At 53.3% G+C, this 21,271-nt stretch overlaps 3 protein-coding genes across 4 annotated transcripts; 2 read left to right on the forward strand and 1 right to left on the reverse strand.

Moving 5' to 3' along the window:
* The first annotated feature begins 781 nt into the window (after positions 1–781).
* Positions 782–3,291, forward strand: LOC136186463 (rab GDP dissociation inhibitor alpha-like). Its single transcript, XM_065973814.1, has 13 exons — positions 782–916; positions 982–1,089; positions 1,140–1,239; positions 1,497–1,631; positions 1,697–1,786; positions 1,834–1,942; positions 2,001–2,051; positions 2,099–2,179; positions 2,243–2,345; positions 2,409–2,580; positions 2,641–2,785; positions 2,839–2,893; positions 3,027–3,291. The coding sequence occupies exons 1-13, from the start codon at positions 872–874 to the stop codon at positions 3,165–3,167; spliced, it is 1,335 nt and encodes a 444-aa protein (XP_065829886.1). The 5' UTR covers positions 782–871; the 3' UTR covers positions 3,168–3,291.
* LOC136186453 (uncharacterized) lies at positions 3,231–6,168 on the reverse strand. The gene is made up of 11 exons (XM_065973799.1): positions 5,897–6,168; positions 5,631–5,839; positions 5,439–5,573; positions 5,130–5,352; positions 4,537–5,039; positions 4,374–4,482; positions 4,206–4,269; positions 4,030–4,153; positions 3,792–3,980; positions 3,542–3,735; positions 3,231–3,491 (listed from the first exon to the last, which is right to left on the reverse strand). Exons 1-11 carry the CDS (start codon positions 6,133–6,135, stop codon positions 3,312–3,314), a joined length of 2,169 nt encoding a protein of 722 aa, XP_065829871.1. The 5' UTR covers positions 6,136–6,168; the 3' UTR covers positions 3,231–3,311.
* Positions 5,124–21,181, forward strand: LOC136186432 (uncharacterized). Of its 2 annotated transcripts, none has more exons than XM_065973777.1 (22): positions 5,124–5,377; positions 5,877–6,427; positions 6,484–6,890; positions 6,946–7,119; positions 7,191–7,325; positions 7,417–7,521; positions 7,575–7,832; positions 7,891–9,623; positions 9,677–9,889; positions 9,937–11,613; positions 11,665–12,364; positions 12,415–12,531; positions 12,579–12,910; positions 12,970–13,237; positions 13,502–13,694; positions 13,748–15,351; positions 15,403–17,388; positions 17,827–18,094; positions 18,192–18,452; positions 18,675–18,981; positions 19,351–19,596; positions 19,647–21,181. In XM_065973777.1, the coding sequence occupies exons 2-19, from the start codon at positions 6,285–6,287 to the stop codon at positions 18,256–18,258; spliced, it is 10,380 nt and encodes a 3,459-aa protein (XP_065829849.1). In that variant the 5' UTR covers positions 5,124–5,377; positions 5,877–6,284; the 3' UTR covers positions 18,259–18,452; positions 18,675–18,981; positions 19,351–19,596; positions 19,647–21,181. The 2 variants fall into 2 exon arrangements, with proteins under 2 accessions (XP_065829849.1, XP_065829848.1); XM_065973776.1 differs by having other exon boundaries at positions 5,886–6,427.
* Positions 21,182–21,271: the final 90 nt, after the last annotated feature.

Below are 21,271 nucleotides of genomic sequence, written 5' to 3' on the forward strand. Positions count from 1 at the left end.
TCACCGTACAATTTCGGTACTTGGTCGTGGTGAAGTTTTCGTCCGGCGTAAAGACCCGCAAGGAAACACGCGAGCAGAAGGAACGCCGACGTAACGTTCGCCTCCATTTATTAGACAACGACTAGTAAATTGGCTCTGACACACCGATATCAACGTCTAGATTCAATTTCAAAGGCCTACTCAAAACAATGACGCTCGTCTCGATCAGGCAGTAAACTCATGCAATCAAACACACTCGCTACCCCATTTTTCTCCCTTTTCTCCTTTGTCTCCTTTTGAGCTCGTTTTCCCTTGAGGACCCGCTGGTCCTGGCTTTCCCAGTGCGCCGTTAATTCCCTCTTTACCCTTTGTTCCCTTCTCTCCTATCTCCCCGTTATCGCCTTGCTTTCCGCACTCTCCTTTCTCCCCGGGATCTCCAGCAAAGTTTGCCGAACAATAGTCGGATGTCTTATTGCAATGATCTTTAGCGTAGGATTCCATCGCCGCTCTGAGCTGTGACCTCACCCAAAAGCAAATTTCGTAGTCAATGCATTCCGTTGTTGTGCAGTCACTGCTACTAGTGCTCCGCCTTTTTCTTTGTTCAACTTGATGACGAGATTCGATTTCACTGTCATACTCTAAACCGATAAGAAAGCCACCAAGAAAAACCAGCACTAGTATTGCACCACTCTTATTCGATTCCATGTGGGAGAGGTTTGCGTTTTGCGCTATGTCTGACGACAGAGCCGTATATACTGCCCTGTCTGATGACATCTGATGACATCATTGGTCGGGCACGTGCCCATGATTTATTCACTCGATATCAACGAGTTGAGTACAAGCGTTCCGCCCTTCATACTTTCCGCCTCTCTTTGCGGCGTCGAAACCCCATATGGACGAAGAGTACGACGTCATCGTGTTGGGAACGGGTCTAAAGGTACGATCGAGACGTTATTGGGATGGGGGTCCCCAAGGGAGCGAGATGGGCGATGTCACTTCTAGGAGTGCATCCTGAGCGGGCTCCTATCGGTCAACGGCCGAAAAGTGCTGCACATGGACCGAAACAAGTACTACGGCGGCGAAAGCGCTTCTATAACCCCGCTGGAATCGGTAGAAACGATTGGGTCCCCAATTTCTCGCACCAAACCCCTTCATAATAGCTATTCGAAAAATTCCAAAAAACGTCATCGGACGTTTCAAAATTCGGTCGCGGCCGAGACTGGAACGTCGATCTCGTGCCCAAGCTCATCATGGCAAACGGTAAGAAGAACGCTTGTATTTTGGCCGGTACTCTACCTCTTTGCGACAATGCATCTCCAAATCGAATAAAATGAAAAGCAGTGATATAGAAACTTCTTGCTGATTGTTTACTAGTGAACTGCTTAGCTATCTGCAGTTCTAAGTGAAGGCTTTTAGGAATAAGTTTGTCTGAACCTCTTTTAGGGATAGGAATATCTCGTTGGTAACTTACGCAATTATCTCCTCCTCCCTCCCTCCCTCCCTCCCTCCTCCCCCAGGCAATCTTGTCAAAATGCTCATATCGAGCGGAGTGACGCGCTACCTTGAGTTCAAGTCAGTTGAAGGGAGCTACGTTTTCAAGGGTGGCAAGATTCACAAATGTCCGGCTACGGAAAGAGAGGCTCTGGCATCAGGTAAAATTGTCAATGGGTCTTCGAGGACTTTTGCACTCGCACCTTTTTCTTTTCTTGTGAAAAAGGCCTAATGGGATTGTTTGAGAAAAGGCGATTTAAAAATTTTCTCGTGTTTACGTCAGAATTCGATCCCGACAATCAGAAAACTTGGAAGGGTGAGTTGTTAGAAGATGCTAGCAATCGATCTCTATTCCCCAAACAGACATGCATCCGGAAAAGACCACAATGCAAGAGGTCTTCACAAAATTTGGCCTGGACGCCAACACCGGCGATTTCATCGGTCACGCTCTCGCATTGCAACCAGACGAAAAGTTGGGAAAATATTCCCGTGCTATTCTAATTGACGGCTTTGAGAAACGGCGTCTTTAGATACTTGAAACAACCGTGTAAAGACACTCTGCTTCAAGTGAAACTATACGTGTAAGAGCGACGGTAACCGGAGCGACGTTCTCCAATCTTTCTTTCAGCGAATCGCTGGCTCGCTATGGCAAGAGCCCCTACATTTATCCTCTCTATGGATTGGGCGAGCTTCCCCAGGGTTTTGCCCGGTGAGAAAAGGCGTCGCTCTCTAGACGACCATATCGTCAGCGTGGTCTTTGATTTTTCTACAGGCTGAGCGCAATCTATGGTGGCACGTACATGCTGGATAAGCCTATTGAGAAAATAGAGTACGCAGAAGACGGAAGCGTTTGCGGAGTCACCTCTGAGGGCGAGGTAATTAATAGTCGCGATTATAAGTGTTTGATATTGAATTGCGCATTTCTTTGTTTCTACCAGACTGCGCGTACGAAATGCGTTGTAGCCGATCCGAGCTACTTTCCGGACAAATCGAAGAAAGTTGGCCGCGTGGTTCGCTGCATCTGCATAATGGATCATCCCATTCCCAACACGAAGGATGCTGTTTCGACGCAGCTGATCATACCGCAGAACCAAGTTCGCAGAACCCACGGTACCACTTGCTCAACGAATGGTTTCCGAATCGATTTGTGTCATTTTTTTTTCTTTTCAGACATTTACGTCTGCATGGTTTCGTTTGCTCACAACGTGGCCTCAAAGGGATTCTACATTGCCATGGTGGGCACGCAAGTAGAAACAGACAATCCCGAAGCGGAATTGAAGCCGGGACTCGATCTTTTGGGCAGCGTTTTGGAAAAGTAAATGGTTCGATATTGTCGTCTTATTATAGTTGTTGAATGAATTGTCACAGGTTTGTGAGTGTGGATGATTTGTATGAACCAACTGATGATGGGTCCAAAAGCAAGGTGATCTCAATACGTAGGGAGGATGCTTAGAAGCGCGTGAGCTAAACACAAATTGTAGTTGACTTTACGAAGGGCTTCGCGCGCTGTTACGTCATTTGATCTTTCCTATGAAGCAGCATTGATTTGTTCTTAGGTTTTTATTTCCAAGTCCTTTGACGCAACAACTCACTTTCAGTCGACGTGCACTGACATCGAGGAAGTGTACGAGCGAATCACCGGCGAGAAATTCGATTTTTCGAAAGTGCAGAAAGACTTGGATACAGTGCAACAATGACGGTTAGAATCGCATCGAACCTCGCTTTTTTCTTCCTTTTGTGTGTTGCCGCGCGTCCATGCGTTTGTATTGGTATAATATGGTTTTTTGCTTGTCTGATTATCTGAACCCTAGTATCTCTGTACACGGTCTACGTTCGTTTAGCTAGGAGTAAGACGTCACTTGATAAGGCGACAGACTGCTCTTAGTCACTTGAGAGCAGCTTGTCGTAGTCCATTGGGCCACCGAGTTTCGCATGAATGCAAGCGCGTCGTCCTCGGATACCATTCCCTTTTTGTATCGGATCTCGATTTCGGTAACCCTTTTGTTGTATAACATCAGAGCCTAGAGACAAAACGATTAGTCTTGGATGGAAGTAGTGACGTTTTGCGCACCTTTGTTACTCCGTTTAGGCTTGCTAGTTCCATGATAGACGTTATCCAAAGTGTCGCTTTTTCTACTGCGTGCATCGCGTAGGTTTGGTGTAGTATCTCCAGGAGTGGGCTTGGGTTGTTTTCTATGCCATAGAGCTTCTGGCTTTTCAGAGACTGCTCGTTGGGGTAGAAACTTCCCTCTAGTAGTAGCGGTCCTAAGCACGTGGTCGCGTAATCAATTGGCTACCAATGTTCTAATTGATTGGCTCACCGATGCTCAGTAGACACTCGGTACGGTGAAAACAAGAGCCACTACGACACGCCTTGACTTTAGTTTCTTGATTGGTTAGTGCGTAGAAATGGGCGTTAGTGTTTCCTTCGTTTTCTCGGTCTGATAAACCGAGGGAAACCCAGTGAGCAAATTCGTTGCACGCCTTGACTTTCTCATTCCACGTGGTTCCTAACGGAAACGTTCTTATGTACTCCTCGCGCGTCTACGTGAGATAGACCTTGTATGCACGGAGAGCAGGATACGAGGCAGCCGTCAAGGGCTCGACGAACGTCACTTCGTTCCCTCCAGAAATGTTTCAGCTCGATAACTTTCCACAGTTTGTTCACCTCCAATACGCGATTCTAAAGTATTGTTTAGACGGCAAATTTGGCACAGTAGAGTACTCTGACGTACGGCTTTACTACGGGCGCAGAAATCCGTCTCCGTTCCGTCTTCTGGACAAGACGTTATGGGAGATCTACGACAAACGCCACAATCAATTTAATTGGTATTTTTAATCGTGGGAAAAGTCTGTCCTTCTAACTAACTATAGAGATAGAGATAGGGGGCCCCTTTACTTACTGTTTAGGAGGCACGTATTCATATTCGTGGGATTGCACTGACGGCACAAGTTCCTGATAGTCGCAGACTACGTCGGAGAGGTACTGCGGAATGTCGATTCGACGCTCCGCTACGTAAGAAACAAACTTTCAAGCGTTCTAAATTTTGATGTAATGCTTTATACCGTTAACTAGGCTGTACTGAATTGACCGTTGAAAATCGTCCTTTGACGTATTGACGCCGGCACCCGTGGAAACGAACAGACTCCATCTGATGTCAAAGTAGACTCCTTCGCGAAGAAGAATGACTCCGAATGATTTTCCCTTCTCCGCTAAATCAAGTCCGCACTCTTCAGCAAATGTTGTAGCCAAACTCATAGGGCTCGTCTTCGAATTGACGAGTCTCGTCTCAACACCGCTGCCCAACCTGTGCCGCCGATTCTCCTTGTCGGAATCGACTCGCACGTCTTCGTCGCTCCTTGTTCGGTAGGCGGAAACGATGTCTAGTCGACCGTCTTTTAGTTTTTTATACACCAATTCGAGGCAATAGAGAAGATCGGGATCGAATCGAAAGTATCTGTACGCCTGGCCTGTGCCGTTGTGGAAAGAGAGAACATCTCTCACTGTAAAGTGAGTCGACAGTCGCTCATCTTGTCGACCATCGCTATCCGCCAAAAGTTCCGCCTCTCTAAAATAGTTAATTAATTAATTCAATTTTTATTGCGTTCCCGGATAATGTCGTTTCTCTCGTATTATACGGGACCCTGTACACTCTTACGCCTCTGCTTCGTAGTCGTACTCCGACGATTCCGGCACGGTGACCTCTAGAAATGTCGCTCCCGATGGATATATGACGACGGTTCCGTGTCGGCCTTTCTGTCGTTTCACCGACACCGTCAAGAAACCTCTTACGTCGTGATAAACGTGATCGAAGCCGGCGCAGACGGTCAGCGCTCCTAGACGAGACAAGAGCGCCACGTCGTCGTCACGATCAGGAACGCCTACGAAAAACGAAGAAAAACGCAGGTTGGCCTACAATTCCGTCTGCCGTAACCCTAACGCGAGGAAAAAACTACACATAACGTACTGTCGGGTGTTGTAATCTCAATCGATACGTCCAACCGAGCAGATCTGCCTTCGTAATGAAGAGACGACGGCGGATGAATTCCGACCACGTCGGTCGACGTCGATTCATCCCACGCTTCACTGACTCGGATTCGTCCTAGTAGAAAAAAAATCAAAAAAAAGAAACTTAATTTTTTTGATTTTTTTTCCTTACGCTTTGGCCATTCTTTGGCGACGAGTCTTTGCAGCAATTTGAGACGCGAGTAAAGTCGTCCGCTCATGAGACGATCGGCGCACTGATCGCTATTCCGTCGCGTGTCCGTCGCTGCCGGCTGGCCGTTTCGGCAGTCGACGCACGAACGACTCTTGTCACCGCACCACGTGTTTGTATTCTCTTCATTCACAAACACGACGTCTTCACCTCTGTTGGATAGATACAGGAATCAATAATATAGAGTAGTATTTTTAGTGAACTCTCACCTGTATTGGACAAGACTTTCAAATGACGATGAAGTGTTGGATCGTACGAGTCGCTGTTCGAGCCGTCCGCACGCGTCGACGGCGCTCGTTCGAAGTGGAAACGACTCGCCCGACGGCACGTCGGATCGATCGTCGCACGACGGCAGCGGCGCGCAATTCGACGGCTCGCAATCGGCGTCGGGCAGGAGAGCGACGACGGAGAGCGGGAAAAGGAGAAGAGCGAACGGAACGGCGGCCATCGCGTGACGGGGCGTAGCTTTGTTTCCTTGTTGGGATGGTAGCACGTGATGACCTCACGTGCATTTATTTGACGACTTGTCCATCGCGACGACGACGACGACGACGACGAAGACGACGATAATTTGAAGCGTTTCTTTTTTAATCTCGAATGTTGGTGTGTCTCTGCATTCTTTGGATTGCGACGAACGCCGCGGCCGCCTCGTGGAGCGACTGGACGAATGCCTACGAAGGCGCGCTCAACTATTCCTGTCCCAATAACGAAGCCGTGGCCGGCGTATCAAGCGAGTTCAGGTACGACGACTATAAAACTATCAAAGTGAGACAACTTACCCCTATTTTATCATCAGCACTTCGCACGGCGATCGACGGTGGAAATTCTATTGCTCCGACGTCGAAACGTTGGCCGGCGCGGGCGACGTTTCGTGCACGCTCCAGACGGCGTCGTCGACGCCGGGCGACGACGTCGACTTCTCGTGTCCCAGTTCGGCTTACTTGGGCGGCGTCGTCGCCGAGTTCGACTCGACGACGAAGGATCGCGTTTGGCGCGCGTATTGCTGCTCGCGACGTCGCGCGAGTTTGGTCGACTGCGATTCGATGCCGATAGCGCCCGGGACGCGACTCGAGAGCGCGTTCGATTTGCCCATTCCCGTCGACGCGACGAATCCTCGTCGACGTGTTTTCGTCGGCTTCGAGGGGTACTACGACGATTCGAAGACGGATCGCACGTGGCGTTTTCGTCATTGCGAACTCAAGGGTACGATGGGGAAGAGACGTTTCGATGGTTTTATTCTCATTCGTGTTCACTCTAGTTACGTGTCTCGCACCCGAGATTCCCGACAACGGGTTCTACGTCGCCGATAGTTATCTGTTCAATTCGACTGTCGATTACGCGTGCAATCGTTCGTTTTTCATGTCGAACGGATCGGCGTCGCGAACCTGTTTGAATTCGGGCGACTACGACGGACAGGAGCCGACTTGTTCGGGTCGGTTTGGACGACGAAGTTTTGGGGATTAGTGAAAAAGTGACGTGTTTTTTTTTGTTTGCCCTTACTAGCTTGCACTCACATTGGACATTGCGCCGACGTTTGGTGCACGAATGAAACGGATCAGTATTGCGTTCTTTGCGAGTCGAATCACGGCTTTCGAAAGGGCGACAGAGCTTTCGTGAACAGACGCACGACTTGCGACGGTAAGCGAAAACTTCAAAGAGACCTATTATTGCATATTTTTGTTTGCTATGACGCGAATCAAATCCTTATTGGGACCTTTTTTTGTTCTAGCTCTTTGCTCGTGGAAAAGTCACTATTGCTACCCGGGAAACTGTACGGGAACGATTGACACATGCCAATGCTCGCCAGACTTCGCTGGTCCAAGTTGCTTGCAATGTAATTCACAGCTATGCACGCAGCGGATATCTAGCAAACATTTTTTATTATAGTGAACGCTGAGCCGACGCTATTGGACTGTCGAGTTCGTCTCGAAAACTCAAACGGAGTTCAAACGGCCGACGCGGCGTGCAATTCTTCGTCGTCGCCACTTCCCGTCTACACCAACGTTCTTCCGACGGACATTCGTCTCGAATGGGACGTCATGTATCACGGACCGAATCCGCCGCCGCCGCGTCCGTCCTACGTCATTGACTACGCCGTCGGCGTCGCCGAATCGTACACGAACGCGACAATAAGACGAGCATCAGGTAATTAATTAAAAATGAAACATTTTCAAAATTCAAAATTTGAATTTCTTTCTTTCAGCTCTTTCCGTGATCGTCGACGCCGAAATCTTCAATTGCATCACTAACTCGTTTTCCGACGCGTCGCCCGTCGCCGGTCCGGCGAAATGCGTCAACGAGCAGCCGCTTCTCAAAACGTTCCTTCACGGCGATCGCTACGAAATGACGGTCGCGTCGCGAACGGGCGGACGCGTGACGATTCGCAATCACGACGCGGCGGCGGCGACGAACGAAACGAAATTCTACGACGGCGCGTCGTTCGTCGGTCGCGCGCTCTTCGTACTCGATTTCGTCGCGCCGACTCACTGTTCGACCGATTCGCCGCCGTCGTGCAAATCCGGCGAAGGCGATTCGTTGAAAATTCTCGCACCGATCACGCGCCGGCCGTCGGTGCGCCTTCGCTGGGGCGGCTACGGCGACGATCTCGCCGACGTCGCCTCGTATCGAGTCGACGCCTATCGGCTCGAGTTGCGCGGCGCGCGCATGTGCGAGATCGTCGACTCGCCGATCGACACGCATTCGGTCGAGCACTCGACGTCGATTTTGACGCATGCGCACGAATTTGATCTCGACGCGCCCGGCGTCTATTCCGTCGTCTTGACGACGATCGACGGCGCCGGAAATCGGCGACTCGCGCGTCGTTTTGTTCTTTACGACGCCGATTCGACGCTGCGAATTGACGTCGCGTCGCCGATTCGCGTCACGACGGCGGAGAATTTGACTCGCGAAGCGTGGCAGACGAATTTGCGCGATCCTATTTCTATACGCGGTGTTGGGCATTTCTATAACACGCGTCTGCGCGTCGAACCGTGGCTCGGCCCCGTCTGTGATTTTTATCGTGACGGCGGCGGCGTCGACGCCGCGTATGATCAGCCGGCGACCGGCGGCGATTTGCCGAGGAACGGCACTATCAACGCCGACGGCGTCGTCGTAATGGAATACGCGATACGTGTTGACGACGAGGCGGGCGAATCGGCCGCGTCGGTTGCCGTGCCGACCGTCTGGACGGCGATTGACGACGTGGCGTTGGAGAACTTTACCGCGTTCGTTGCACGACGCGACGGCGAAACGGCGCGATTCTGGTTCAGAGCGACGGACGTTTTTGGCGTTGAGGCGATCGACTCGATCGTTCTTCATTTCGACTCGTCGCCGCCCGTTGTGGGCAATTTCACGTTTGCGGGAAAAGGCGACGTCGCCGACGAGCCGTTGCACTTGTACGACTCTTCCGACGTATTGAAAATGGTTTTCGATTTCAACGCGAAAGACGAGGAGAGTGGAATTGAAAAGTTGACGTGGACCATTGGGAGTTATTCCGAAGGAAGTGACGTCGCCAGCGGACGAGTTCAAATTCGTTCGTCCAGCGTTTGCAACGACGACGACGACGACTCGTGCTATTGCATTTCCATCGGACTTTGCTATAACGTCACGTTTCGCGTTCGACCGAATTCGCTTCAGCTCAAAGCACTTTCTCTTCGCCACGATTCCGAGTATCACGTCGCCGTGACGGCGATCAATCGGGCGGGATTGGCTCTCACGATTGATAGACGATTTACCGTTGATACGACGCCGCCTCGAGCGGGCTACGTCGTCGACGGTGTCCAAGGCTCCGATGACGTCGATTTTCAACCGAGTCGAATTTATTCCTTTGCCTGGTCGGGATTTTTTGATCACGAGACTGGCATCGCGTTTTATCAGTACATCGTCGATTTGGAATGTGCGAAGGCAGAGACTTTTAGCATTCCGCCTGTTGGAAAAGTAAGCTCCGTTATTTTTTATTGTGCATACGGTATGTGTTTATAATATCCTAGGTTAATCAAACCCGTGAGACTTGGGCTTCTTTGGCGACTCCGAGCGGTGGTTTTTACCGTGTCACAGTGGTCGCTTATAATCGAGCGTTGACTATGTCGCAAACTGTCTGTTCTGACGGCGTCGTCATTGACGAAACGGCACCGATCGTCGAACAAGTTTACATCGACGACATACGCGTCGAACCGGGATTGGGCAGAAACTCGCAAAACGAGGTAAATCAAACGAACGATCGCGATCTCGCGCCATAACGTCTTTTCAGGTATGGCTAGTCAATAAGAATCGACTGAGAAAGCGCGTCGAATCGCCGTCGTTAGCTTGCCTAGCGAATGTCCCGCTCGTTCACAATCTTCCCCTTTACCCGCTCGACTCTCAGTCTCCGACGGCGGAAAGCGACGCCTGCACGCGCTACCCGCCTCTAATCGAGGAATTCTTTTTGAATCGAGACGGCGCAATCGCGGCGAACTGGTCGGCTTCCGACCCGGAAAGCGATCTTCTCGACTACGAATTCGGTCTCAGCAGCACTTCAAACCAAACCGCCTATCCCGACATCTATCCTTTCGCGTCGACCGGAGCCCGACCCGCCTTCGTCGTCCAACACGCCAACATTCGACAAGGCGAACGAATCTACGTCGTCATCCGAGCGAAAAACAACGCGGCACTTTCTTTGACCGTTGTCGTCGGCTCGATTCAAATCGACACGACGCCTCCGACATTTGTCGGCGACTTGCAGGTGAAATTCGATAACGATAGCCGCTGTCTCGTCGCGACGTGGCCCGACGACGGAGGCTTCGTCGATCCGGAAGACGATCGACTTCGACTCGAAATCGCCGTCAAGGCGAATGACGAAACGGTCTACAATCTCGACTTTCGAACGGTGGATGTCGTCGCGCCGGCGTCGTCGCCGTGTCGCACGTCGTCGTCGTGCGCGACGGTTTGCGTCGACGAGCTCGCCTTTCTGCTGCACGACGCGCACGTCTACGTCGTTCACCTTCGCGCGACGAATCGCGCGGGACTGTCGTCGTTCGTCGCGTCGAATGCGTACGCGCACGACGACGGCTCGCCTATCGGTAAAATCGTCGTCGTCGATCTGGATCCTTCTCCGCCGCGCGACGACTGCTCTAATCCGAGCGAGCGAATATTTCTCCTCGACGAAGACGCCGATTTTCAGACAATAGGCGATCGCATTTCGGCTCGATGGTTCGGCGGCGGCGGCGGCGGCGGCGGCGACAACGTCACATACGAATTCGGTGTCGGTTCGAAACGGTATAGCGACGACGTCGTGGCATTCAAGAGCATCGGCAACGCGACTCGTCACACCGAACTAGGCCTCGCATTGGAACACAATCGAATGTACTACGTCATTATACGGGCTTCTAGAGCGGGTAACGCTGTCGTTGCGTCATCGGACGGCGTGCGTGTTTTCACGAACGTGGACGGTTGGATGGCGGGAAGTCAAATTGTAGACGGACTTCGAAGTGTTGACCGCGACTATCAAGCTTCGCTGACGACTCTTGAAGCGGCGTGGACGTTTCCGGCGTCACTCGACGGCGTCGCGACTCACTTCGCGATATCCGCGCTGAAGCGAACCGGAAACAGCACGGAAACGATACGTGCGTGCGAGAACGTCGGCACGCGCAAGTCGGCGACGCTCGCCGGCCTATCGTTGACGATGGGCTCCGAATATTTCGTCGAGGTGCGTCCGTGTCGACCGGGCGGCTGCTTCGGTGCCGTCGGTTCGGACGGCGTGCGAGTGCTCGATCGTCCCGTCGCACGACGAGCGACGGCGACGTACGACGTTTTGACGCGTCGTCTCGTCGTCGCGTGGGCGCCGTTCGACGGCGAAGACGTCGTCTGCTATCGATATCACGTCGGAACGGAGAGTGGATGGTCCAATACGTTATCCATCAGCGATTGTACAATCTCGTTAGGTCATCAGGTACGAAATAAAAATAATGCTGGTTCTTGTTGGAAATCGTTTTTACTGCAGGCAAATGTTACTCTATTTGCGCACTACCGTTACTTCGTTACCGTGATCGGTGTCAACGCCGCCGGTCTGTCCGATCGCGCTTTCGTCGAGGTGAGCTGGAAGAACGGCGATCGTTCTCTCGTCCGCTCGAACGTCGCTAATTATACCCTGAACGTCTACGACGTCGATCCCGATCGCATCGTCGCGTCCGACCCGACGCTTCCGTGGGAACAGCGCGAATTTGTCGATGTCGCCTACGACGATTTGGAGTACGTGCGTCGGACGACTCGGTTGGCCGCCGCGTGGCCCCGCTATCGTCGTCACGCGTCCTATCGTTGGTCCGTGTCGACGAAATCGTCGTTCGCGTCGTGCGACTCGGACGGCGTTGTTGCGTGCGGCGCGACGACGGCGAGCGACGTCGTCGTCGACGATCTTCGTCTCGAGTTGGGCCGTCGCTACTACGTTTGCGTTCGAGCGGAAGCGGCGGACGTTGCGCGCGAGAACTTTGTCGAGACGTTGGAGAGTTTCGAAGCGTGTTCGAATGGCGTTGTCGTCGATTGGAAGGAGCCCGAGTTGGGATGCGTGCGACTTGGCGGGGAAGAGATCGGCGACTGCGACGACGGCCGAACGGTCTACCAAGCGTCGAGTTCTCATTTCAGCGTTTTCTGGTCGGGGTTTGCGGATAACGAAACGGGTATAAATTACTACGAGTACGCCATCGGTAAGCGTTAGAGAAACGAAAAGCGTTTAATAGATCTGACTTTTGGACAGGCTCCTCCGTCGGATTGGGAGATGTTGCAAATTATACGTCTGTCGGCTCGCAGATGAGCGTGACTCTCAATGGACTCTCACTTCGCGACGGACAGATGTATTATGCAACTGTCAGAGGTAAATTTCCAAGGCTCTCTTTTTCCATTTCTTTGACTTCCACGCAGCATATGATTTTGCCGGAAATTCGATTCGCGCAATTTCGAACGGCGTCGTCGTCGATTCGAGTCCGCCATCGCTCGGCTTGATTACAATCGCCGACAATCCGTTCGCTTCCACTACTCACCTGCCGTCGCTGTCCGACGGCTTGACGGCGCATTGGAGCGGCATAAACGACGAGGAAAGTGGACTGGCGGCACTGGAATGGACAATCGGGTCGCGTCCCGGTGACGCCGACATAGCGGGGTTCTCGGCGGTGGCAGTCGGCGGCACCTTTTCGGCAAAGGCAGACAAGCTGAACGATGTCCGACAGAGTCAACTCGTTTTCGCATCGATAGTGGTACGACCCAGCTCTGCCCCTCTTATCGCGGCGAATATTCGATTTGTATTCTAATTCAGGCCGTCAATCGTGCCGGGTTATCCCGACTTTCAACGTCGAACGGCTGCGTCGCCGACCGCCAATCGCCCTCACCTGGACGCGTTTTAGATGGCGACAGGGTGGCCGTCGATTCAGACGTCGATTACGTGCAGTCGGCGGAAAGAGTTTCCGCGCATTGGACGGCGTTTGACGACGGAGAGACGTTCATAAGCGAGTACCTGTGGTCGCTCGGTTCGTGTTTGAAGTGCGCGGATGTGGTTCCACTGACAAGCTCAGGACTGCAAACAGGTACGGTCGCGCGTATCTGTTTTATGTATTAGCTTGTGCGCGGCCATGTGCAAAGACCCCCTACTTCGTGCAGCACATTGCGTCGCCCTTTCAACGTTTCCTCGTTAATAAGCAAATCGATTCGCGTTACCGCAGTTGTTGCAGCGACCGGCAGGGGGTTATAAATAGTTGTACGCCTCTATTTTTCTTAGCGGGTTTCTGTTCCGGGCTTCGGTTTTCTTTGTCGTTTCCGTTAGCCGTTCCTTTTCTTTTTTCTGTTTGCAGAGGCGTTTCTATCGTCGCTGCATCTTGTCAACGGACGGAAATACTTTGCATCGGTTGTCGCGTGCGATGGCGTCGGTTTGTGCAGCGAGCCGACGTCGTCCGACGGTTTCGTCGTCGACGTTTCGCCGCCTGTGTCGGGCGTCGTTTTCGACGGCACGCGCACCGGCAACGACATCGCCTTTCAATCAAATCGGTAATTATGACGTCAAAAAATAATGTTAACATTTTTCTGTCGTTCTTTTTTAGAAATTTTTTGTCCGCTCAATGGTATGGATTTCACGATCCCCAATCGTCGATCTATCGCTTCGATTGGGCCGTCGGCACCGGCGGCGTTTTGGACGATATTCTCCCCTGGCGCGTCGTTCACTTGTCTCAAACGGCGACGGCATCGCTCTCAACTCCTCTACCTCTCAACACGAATCTCTACTCGTCCGTGAGAGCCGTTAATCGAGCCGGCTTAGAAACGATATCAACGTCTAACGGTTTTCGCGTCGACGTCACTCCGCCGCTCATACGACGTCGACCGGCAATCGACGTCGCGTGGGCGGGATCGCTTAAAGTCGGCACCCAGTACGATCGCACTCGCTTGCGAGTTGACTGGAAATTCGACGACGCCGAAAGTTCAATCGCGAGTCGGCACGTTTTTGTGTCGGCATCGCACGACGGCGCGACTCAGCTGCCCGCCTCGGCGAACAACGACGATGCTGATGAATACGTTGCGACGGGGCTAACGCTCGAGGACGGTCATCGTTACGCAGCGACGGTGACGGCGTGCAATGCAGCCGGACTATGCGTCGTCGGCTCGTCCGATTACGCACTCGTCGATTCGAGTCGGCCGTCGGCGGGCGCGTTTGCCGTCGAAACAGAGTCGGTAGCCGAATTGAATCGCGACGTCGGTTCCATGACGTGGATCAACGACGACGTGGATACGAAAGCGCGTTTGGATTTAGCGTGGCTCGGATTTGACGATCCGCACTCGGGCATCGATCACTATTACGTCGACGTTGGCACCGGCTACGCGAGCGCCGACCTAGCGAAAGGAGCGCGTGTCGCTCACGCCGGCGCGACGACGGCGACGCAGCGAACGATCGTGCTCACGTCGAGACGACTCTTTCCCAACGAGAAAATCATCGCGACGATATGGGCCGTGAACGGGGTCGGCGTGCGAAGCGAATATCTCAAACGAACGTTCGTCGTTCGCCGCGGAAGCGCGTCGGGATCGGGCGATCTTGAGCTCGAGCGATCGGTCGCCTGTTCCGTACATCGATGTGCCGGTCATTGCACGTGCGCGCCACTCGGTCGCCGCTGCGCGCCGACGACGACGTGTCGGCCGCTCAACGCGACCGACGCGAGTCGCGATCGATCGATAGTCGTTGCGACGACCGAGACGAATTTTACGTCGTCGCAATGTTGCTTGGGTGCGTCGTGGAGCCTCGTCGGCTCCGGCGACGACATCGTCGGATTCGAGTGGTCTGTCGGCGTCGTCGGAAAATTGATTGTCGAATCGACGTGGTTCGACGTGGGCTCGGAGAAGAGCGCCGTTTTTCTCGTCGAAAACGAACGCAAACTGTCGCCGGGTGTTTCGTACGTTTTTCACGTGCGCACGTGGTATTCCGCCGACGAGTACGCCGTCTTTCGATCTGACGCCGTCGTCGTCGATCGGCCCTATTCTCCCATCGTGACTACGGGACGACGCGTGAAGGAAATTCGCTCGCTCACTGCCACTCGTCACGACGTCGACTTCACCAACTCAACGTCGCAGATTGTCGCTGATTGGAAAAATGTATTCGAAGACGACTCGTTTTCCGGCATTACGAGATACGAAATTGGAATTGGAACAAATCGAGGAAGTACGACGAGGACGTTTCCTTTTATATAAATCCGTATTCTTTTATTCTTAGCAAGCGACATCTACTCTTTCTCGTCCGTCGGCGTCGCAACGACGATTCTTCTATCTGGACTTTCCCTCGATTCGGGACGGAAATACTTCACGACCGTTCGTGCCGTCAACGGTATCGGTTTGTATTCGATTTCGACGTCGGACGGCATTACGATCGACGTCGAACGGCCGCGATCGGGTCTCGTCATCGACGGGCGCGGACCGCACGACGCCAGCGCGCAGACGCGCGTCGACCGATTCGACGCGCGATGGTCGGGATTCGTCGATCTCGATTCATACGTGAGTCGCTACGAATGGTGCGTCGCGACCCATCGAATCGATTCTTCGCCGCCGGACGTAACGAATTTCACCGACGTCGGACTCGCGTTGAGAGGCGGAGCCGCGGGACTCGATCTCGCTCACGGGCGAACGTATTACGCCGGCGTCGTCGCCGTCGACGCGACCGGTTTGCGATCCGACGTCGTCTGGTCGGACGGTTGCGTCGTCGATCGTACGCGACCGCGAGCGTACGAGTGCGTGCGTCGAAGCGCGAATCTCGTCGTCAATCCGTCGTTTGAATCGTCGCCGCCGTGCGGAACGGTCGACGACATCGTCGCCGGTTGGACTGTGAACGAGACGACGACTCGTCGGCAAGCGGTCGAGGGACGAACGGGAGCGCACGACGACTGTACGACGCTCTTTTTCGTCGGTGCCGTCTCTCAATCGATTGCGACGACTCCCGGCGTGAAATATCGAGTGGCGATGGATTTGGATTTGGGTGGGCGTGTGGACATTTCGCCGGGGGGGATGAGTCGCACGTTCTCGGCACGCGAAAGACAGCACGGGTCGAATGACGCTGTCTCGTCGGAAGAAAACGCCGTTCTCTACTTCACCGCTCAATCGATGACAAGTCTCCTAACGATTCGCACGATCGACGAGCGCGTCGGAACGTCTGTGGACAACGTCGTCGTCGATTTTTGCGAAATGCGAAACTCGAAGGACGATGACAACGCGACTGTTCTCCACGATTCGCCGTCAATAACAATTGGAAGTCGGCGGCGTAATTTCATCGGGTCAACGCCGACGACTATTTATGTCAACTGGGACATCAGAGACGCCGAGAGTGGGATCGACGAGTACGCGTGGGCGATCGGCACGGTGGCCGGTGGACAACAACTTCAACCGTACACGTCGGTCGGACAGCGAGAAAACGCCGAAAGCAAGCGCGTCGCTGTCGCGTCGGGCGCGAGCCTTTTCGTGACCGTCGTCGCTCGAAATCGTGCCGGATTGGAACGCGTCGTTCGATCGCGGCCTTTCGCTCTTGACGTCACGCCGCCCGTGGGCGGGGTCGTTTTAGACGGCGGCAGAAACGACGTCGACGTCGATTATCAACGTTCGACGATCATTTCGGCCGATTGGAGTTCTTTCGTGGACGACGAAAGCGGAATCGAATCGTGTCAGTGGGCGATTGGTACGTCGCCGGGCGCAAACGATCTACAGGACTACGTCGTCGTTCGTCCGCCGCTCTTCAACGCGTCCAACGCCGGACTCGGTCTTCGCGACGGAGAGCGCGTCTACGTTCGCGTCGAGTGCGTCAACGGTGCCGGACTGCGAAGCGCGGCGACGTCCGACGGCGTGACGATAGTCACGATCGCGCCGGACAGTTCGTCGGCGACGCTGAACGCGTTTCCAGCCGAATCGTCGTCGTACGAATATCTCGACGGACACACTTCCGACCGGTCGTCGGTTCGCTTGGCGTGGTTCGGCTTTGATCAGCCGACGCGGCTTTCTCACTACGAAATCATGCTTTCCGGCACGCGCCTGGCGCCACCGGCGCCCATCACGTGGACGAACGTCGGACGCGTGAGCGGCGCGCTTCTCGTCGGTCTCGCGCTGCAGGACACGAAGGCTTACGTCGCTCGCGTACGCGCCGTTGGAGTCGCCGGCGAAACGAGCGTCTTCGTCGAAAAGCGTTTTACGGTCGACGTCATTCCGCCCATCGACACAGGTTAGCGGGCGCGGTGAAAAGGGTGGGACCGCTTTCGTTTATACAGCCTAATGCTCCTCATGCGCTGTTTACGTGCATTCACTTAGTTAGGGGGATGAAATGCCTGGCAGCCTGTCGCCGTTGTTGTTCGGGTCGTATCCTAGGAAGTCATAAATACCCTGGGGTTTTGAAGCACCTGGAACCTGTTTAGACCTCGAGGGCTTCGCTTAAGAGTCGAAAACAGCGGGCCACCCTGTTTGCACATTGCGTAGGACCCTCTCCGCCCCTCCGCATGGTTTATCCATCGTTTCCCGCATACGTAATATTCAACATGTTCGACCGGGTCTCCATCTATAAATATTTCATGCTTCCGAACGCGTTGGTTGGGGCGCATACGGCGGCAGGTCTTCGCGACCAGCTGTTATCCTTATTGAATTGGCTCATTTTCTTCCAATGAAGGGCTTGATCTAAATGTGACGCGATCCCGCTCGTTGCTCCGCCTCGATTGGAATGGGAAGTTCGTCGCCCGAACAACGACGCCGCTTCGCTACGAACTATCGGTCGGCACGAAATCGGCGAGTACGGACGTTTTGCAGTTCGTCGAAACGTCGGCGAGCGACTATGCGTTCGGCGTTCCAGACTCCAGCGCCGACTATTACGTTTCCCTAACGGCCGTAAACGGTGCCGGTTTGCACAAGACAATCGTTCAACATCTTCCGGGTTTGGCGTGAGTGCGGACCATTGCTAAGAACCCCCCCTATTAGAGGAACGCTCTTTAGACTGGATTCTCGCTTCGTGTAAAATATTAGTGGTTTCTTTTCTAGACGCATATTTTCGCATATAAACAGCGGACGTAAGATTTCCCGCCAACGCCGAAGCATGCACGAATGAGGTCCCCGTCTAATTCAATTAATCAATTGTGCTAGTGGGAGAGGTGTCCAATCAACGCCTCCCCCGCTGTTAAAATCGAGCGACAGCACGCTTCGATGCTCATTCGTTCTACGCGACTCGTGTCGTTTTGTTGGAGACCGAACGCATAAAGACTAAGAAGCGCACAGAAGCCTCGTCTCCGAATACCGTTACCGGTAATGAAGACCTTTTTTAGCCTCGATCGGCTTCGCGGTGACGTAATTAGAACCCCATTCGCGAATCCCTCCAATTTGCCAAAGCGTCCTCTCCCTTGTCGCGATTCGCTCCCTATATAATCGATTGTACGCCCTCCTTTTTGCGATCCAAACCATTCGTTCGCCGTCTGCGCGACGAGAGCTCCTTCGTAAACGATCGCTTAATTGATTTGCATACGCCAGATTGACACGAAACATGAGGGTCGTCGTCGCTGTCGTCGTTGCGATCGCTTTCTTATCCCTTCACCCCGTCGCATCGGATCCAGTCCCAATGAAACCGTCGATGGTCGCGGGGGCCTACGAAAGCGTAAGCAAAAAGAGCGTCGGAGCTCCGCTTCGAAAAACGGACGGAGCAATCGACATTTCGCAAATCGCCATCAATGGTAGTAACGGTGACGGTCACAAGAAAGCCATACCGTCCGGCAAACCGTTGCACCCGTTGCGCCCGAAACCGCGTTTAACAACCCGTCCGGGCTCAGTGACAGTGACGGTGAGTTTTGGCTTAGAACGTTATCGCCGCCCGTACGCGTCGACCATCGTTCGCTCGCGCGTTTTTTAATTCCCGCCCCGTAGGCGGCGCTCGCGGATGGTCCCGCCTCTCGTGACGTTTACGCTTTTCCGCTCTCGGCGCCTTCGCGGCGCTCAATCACTCGTGCCGCCGACCGCACGATCCGCGCCGCTTTGCTGTTTACGCGTGAGGCGAGGCGTAGGATGGGTCGCCCCCCCAGCGAGAGGGCGACTGCATGTCCCCGGGCCGAGCAGGGACTTTCCTTTAGCGGCTCCTCCCGTTATTGTTGTTGTCTCGCTTTTCAATGAAACGTTTCTAGTTCGTCAAATTTTAACTTTTTTTCTTCTAAAGCCTTCTTTGCCGAAACAATCGGGGTCATGTGGTAGCCGTCAGTATTTGAGCGAGTCTAACGGAGGAATTTGTATATTGTGCAATCCGGCCGGAAGAGCGTGCAAGGAAGCCGGATGCTGTTGCCCCGGCTCGAAAAAGATGAACGACATGTGCATTGGAATTTCGTGCCGAGAGGGGGACAAGAATTGTACCAAGTGCGAAAAAGATATTAATTGCCTTTCGGAGTGCTGTACGACGCCTGAGAAGGTAAAGAGCGAGGAGAGGCCTCGTCCACGCATTAATAATTAATTCTCCAGGAACCTGATTCTGTAGCCGTTTGCATGGCGTATGAAGTCTGCAAGCGTCAACGTTCGGAAAAATGTGAAAATAACACAATACACGGCGGCTGTACCAACTCGGCAAAGCCGTCGTATCCGCCCGTGGTTCCGCCGCGACAGTCCGTGGTTCCGCCGCTGCAGCCCGTGCATCCGCCGCAGGTTTGCAAATCAGACGGCGACTGCGACAAGAACCACTGCTGTTGTAAAGGCGAGTGCGTGCCGTGCAAGCAGAAATCGAAAATGCATTGCTTTGAGTGCAAAGTCGACACGGATTGCGGTTCGGGTTATTGTTGCTCGCCGAAGAATAAGTGCCGAAAATGCAGCAAGATGGAGTGCCTACGAGTATTCAACAGTTCTGATCTCATCACGCTCGTCACTCAAATGAGGAACACGTGCGATGAAATCAACTCGTACGATGAAAAGTGCGTCCTTTCGACGGGAACGAAATTGATTTGCCAAATGCACAAGGGCGAACGGAAATGCCTGTTTCCGTCTTGTTCCGCCGACAAGAAATGCTCGGGATGCGCAGCACCCCAGAACTGCCAGAAGGGCGAATGTCGTCGGAAAATTAAAACTTCGCCCCATGAAAGTATCGAGGTATGCGTACCGTGCGCAAGTGCGGAAACGCCGCCTATAGGTCGCTCGTGCACGACTATTGGCGACTGCGAAGAGAGCGGACGCGATGTTGACGTGCCCGCGGCGAAATCGGGCGACGGCTGCATCGTCGGCAGAGACTGCCCGCCGCACGCTTGTTGCGCGAAGCGAGAGAATACCGAAAAGTACGTCTGTCGAAAGTGCGGCAAGGAAAGCGGAAAACTGGTCCGATGCGATCGCGATAGCGATTGCGCTGGCGGAGAATGCTGCTCCCCGTTCGGTTTGGGACTTTTCTGTACAGCTTGTCCGACGCCGCCGGCACCGGTGCATCCTACTTATGCTTCGTGCAAGACAAATCGAGATTGTTCGCCGAATAGCTGTTGCACTCGCATGTCGAGTTCGCCGACGAAGAAGTCGTGCTTGCCTCGACCTCAGACTGGCAACATGTGCATCGTCGAATCGAGCCGTTTCGCGCGATACTCGTGTTCTTGCGAAGGCAAGCATGTTCAGTGCGTTTCGTCGGCGACGAAGCAACGTGCAGACGTCGTTGGAACGTGCACTTTGCAAGTGCCGGAGAAGCCGCCGCGTGAGAGGAAAACGAAAGAGACCAGAGATGCAAGAAACAAGAAGCAAAAGCCCAGGTCTTCTCGCAGAAAGAATGATCGCAAGTCAAAGAAGAGCAACTAAGAAAGCAACTAAAGTCTCCACTCTTGACCAGAAGAAGAGTACATAACACTACTATAGTACTATTTATTGTGTATCAATTTACTGGCGGGGCAGCGTCTCGTGTCAAGGTACGAGTGCATGAACACCTCAAACGCTTATAGATTTAAGAGGGCTCTGATAACTTCGGAGGCACGTCGATTAGGAAGATAGATATTTGTTGGGCTAATTAAACAAAGTAAAATTTCTCAATCTAACGTGCGCTAGCAGCCCGCGCGCAATTCTTTGGATGTTCTTGTTTCGCCCATGAGCAGTAACGGTAGCTATCGCCCAGCTTCTCTGGAAGT

This window comes from Oscarella lobularis, chromosome 4 (assembly GCF_947507565.1).
Source record: "Oscarella lobularis chromosome 4, ooOscLobu1.1, whole genome shotgun sequence".
Classification (NCBI taxonomy): domain Eukaryota; kingdom Metazoa; phylum Porifera; class Homoscleromorpha; order Homosclerophorida; family Oscarellidae; genus Oscarella; species Oscarella lobularis.

What these genes read in the sequence shown, in the direction of transcription:
- LOC136186453 (XM_065973799.1), bottom strand. Translation starts at nt 6,135, where the DNA reads ATGGCCGCCGTTCCGTTCGCTCTTCTCCTTTTCCCGCTCTCCGTCGTC. An exon ending in TACGACTACGAAGCAGAGGC is followed by an intron (nt 5,040 to 5,129) that starts GTAAGAGTGTAC and finishes TAACTATTTTAG; the next exon opens with AGAGGCGGAACTTTTGGCGG. An exon ending in TCAGTACAGCCTAGTTAACG is followed by an intron (nt 4,483 to 4,536) that starts GTATAAAGCATT and finishes TTTCTTACGTAG; the next exon opens with CGGAGCGTCGAATCGACATT.
- LOC136186463 (XM_065973814.1), top strand. Translation starts at nt 872, where the DNA reads ATGGACGAAGAGTACGACGTCATCGTGTTGGGAACGGGTCTAAAG. An exon ending in TGTTGGGAACGGGTCTAAAG is followed by an intron (nt 917 to 981) that starts GTACGATCGAGA and finishes TGTCACTTCTAG; the next exon opens with GAGTGCATCCTGAGCGGGCT. An exon ending in CTTCAAGTGAAACTATACGT is followed by an intron (nt 2,052 to 2,098) that starts GTAAGAGCGACG and finishes TCTTTCTTTCAG; the next exon opens with CGAATCGCTGGCTCGCTATG.
- LOC136186432 (XM_065973777.1), top strand. Translation starts at nt 6,285, where the DNA reads ATGTTGGTGTGTCTCTGCATTCTTTGGATTGCGACGAACGCCGCGGCC. An exon ending in TGGTCCAAGTTGCTTGCAAT is followed by an intron (nt 7,522 to 7,574) that starts GTAATTCACAGC and finishes TTTTTATTATAG; the next exon opens with TGAACGCTGAGCCGACGCTA. An exon ending in GCATTCCGCCTGTTGGAAAA is followed by an intron (nt 9,624 to 9,676) that starts GTAAGCTCCGTT and finishes ATAATATCCTAG; the next exon opens with GTTAATCAAACCCGTGAGAC.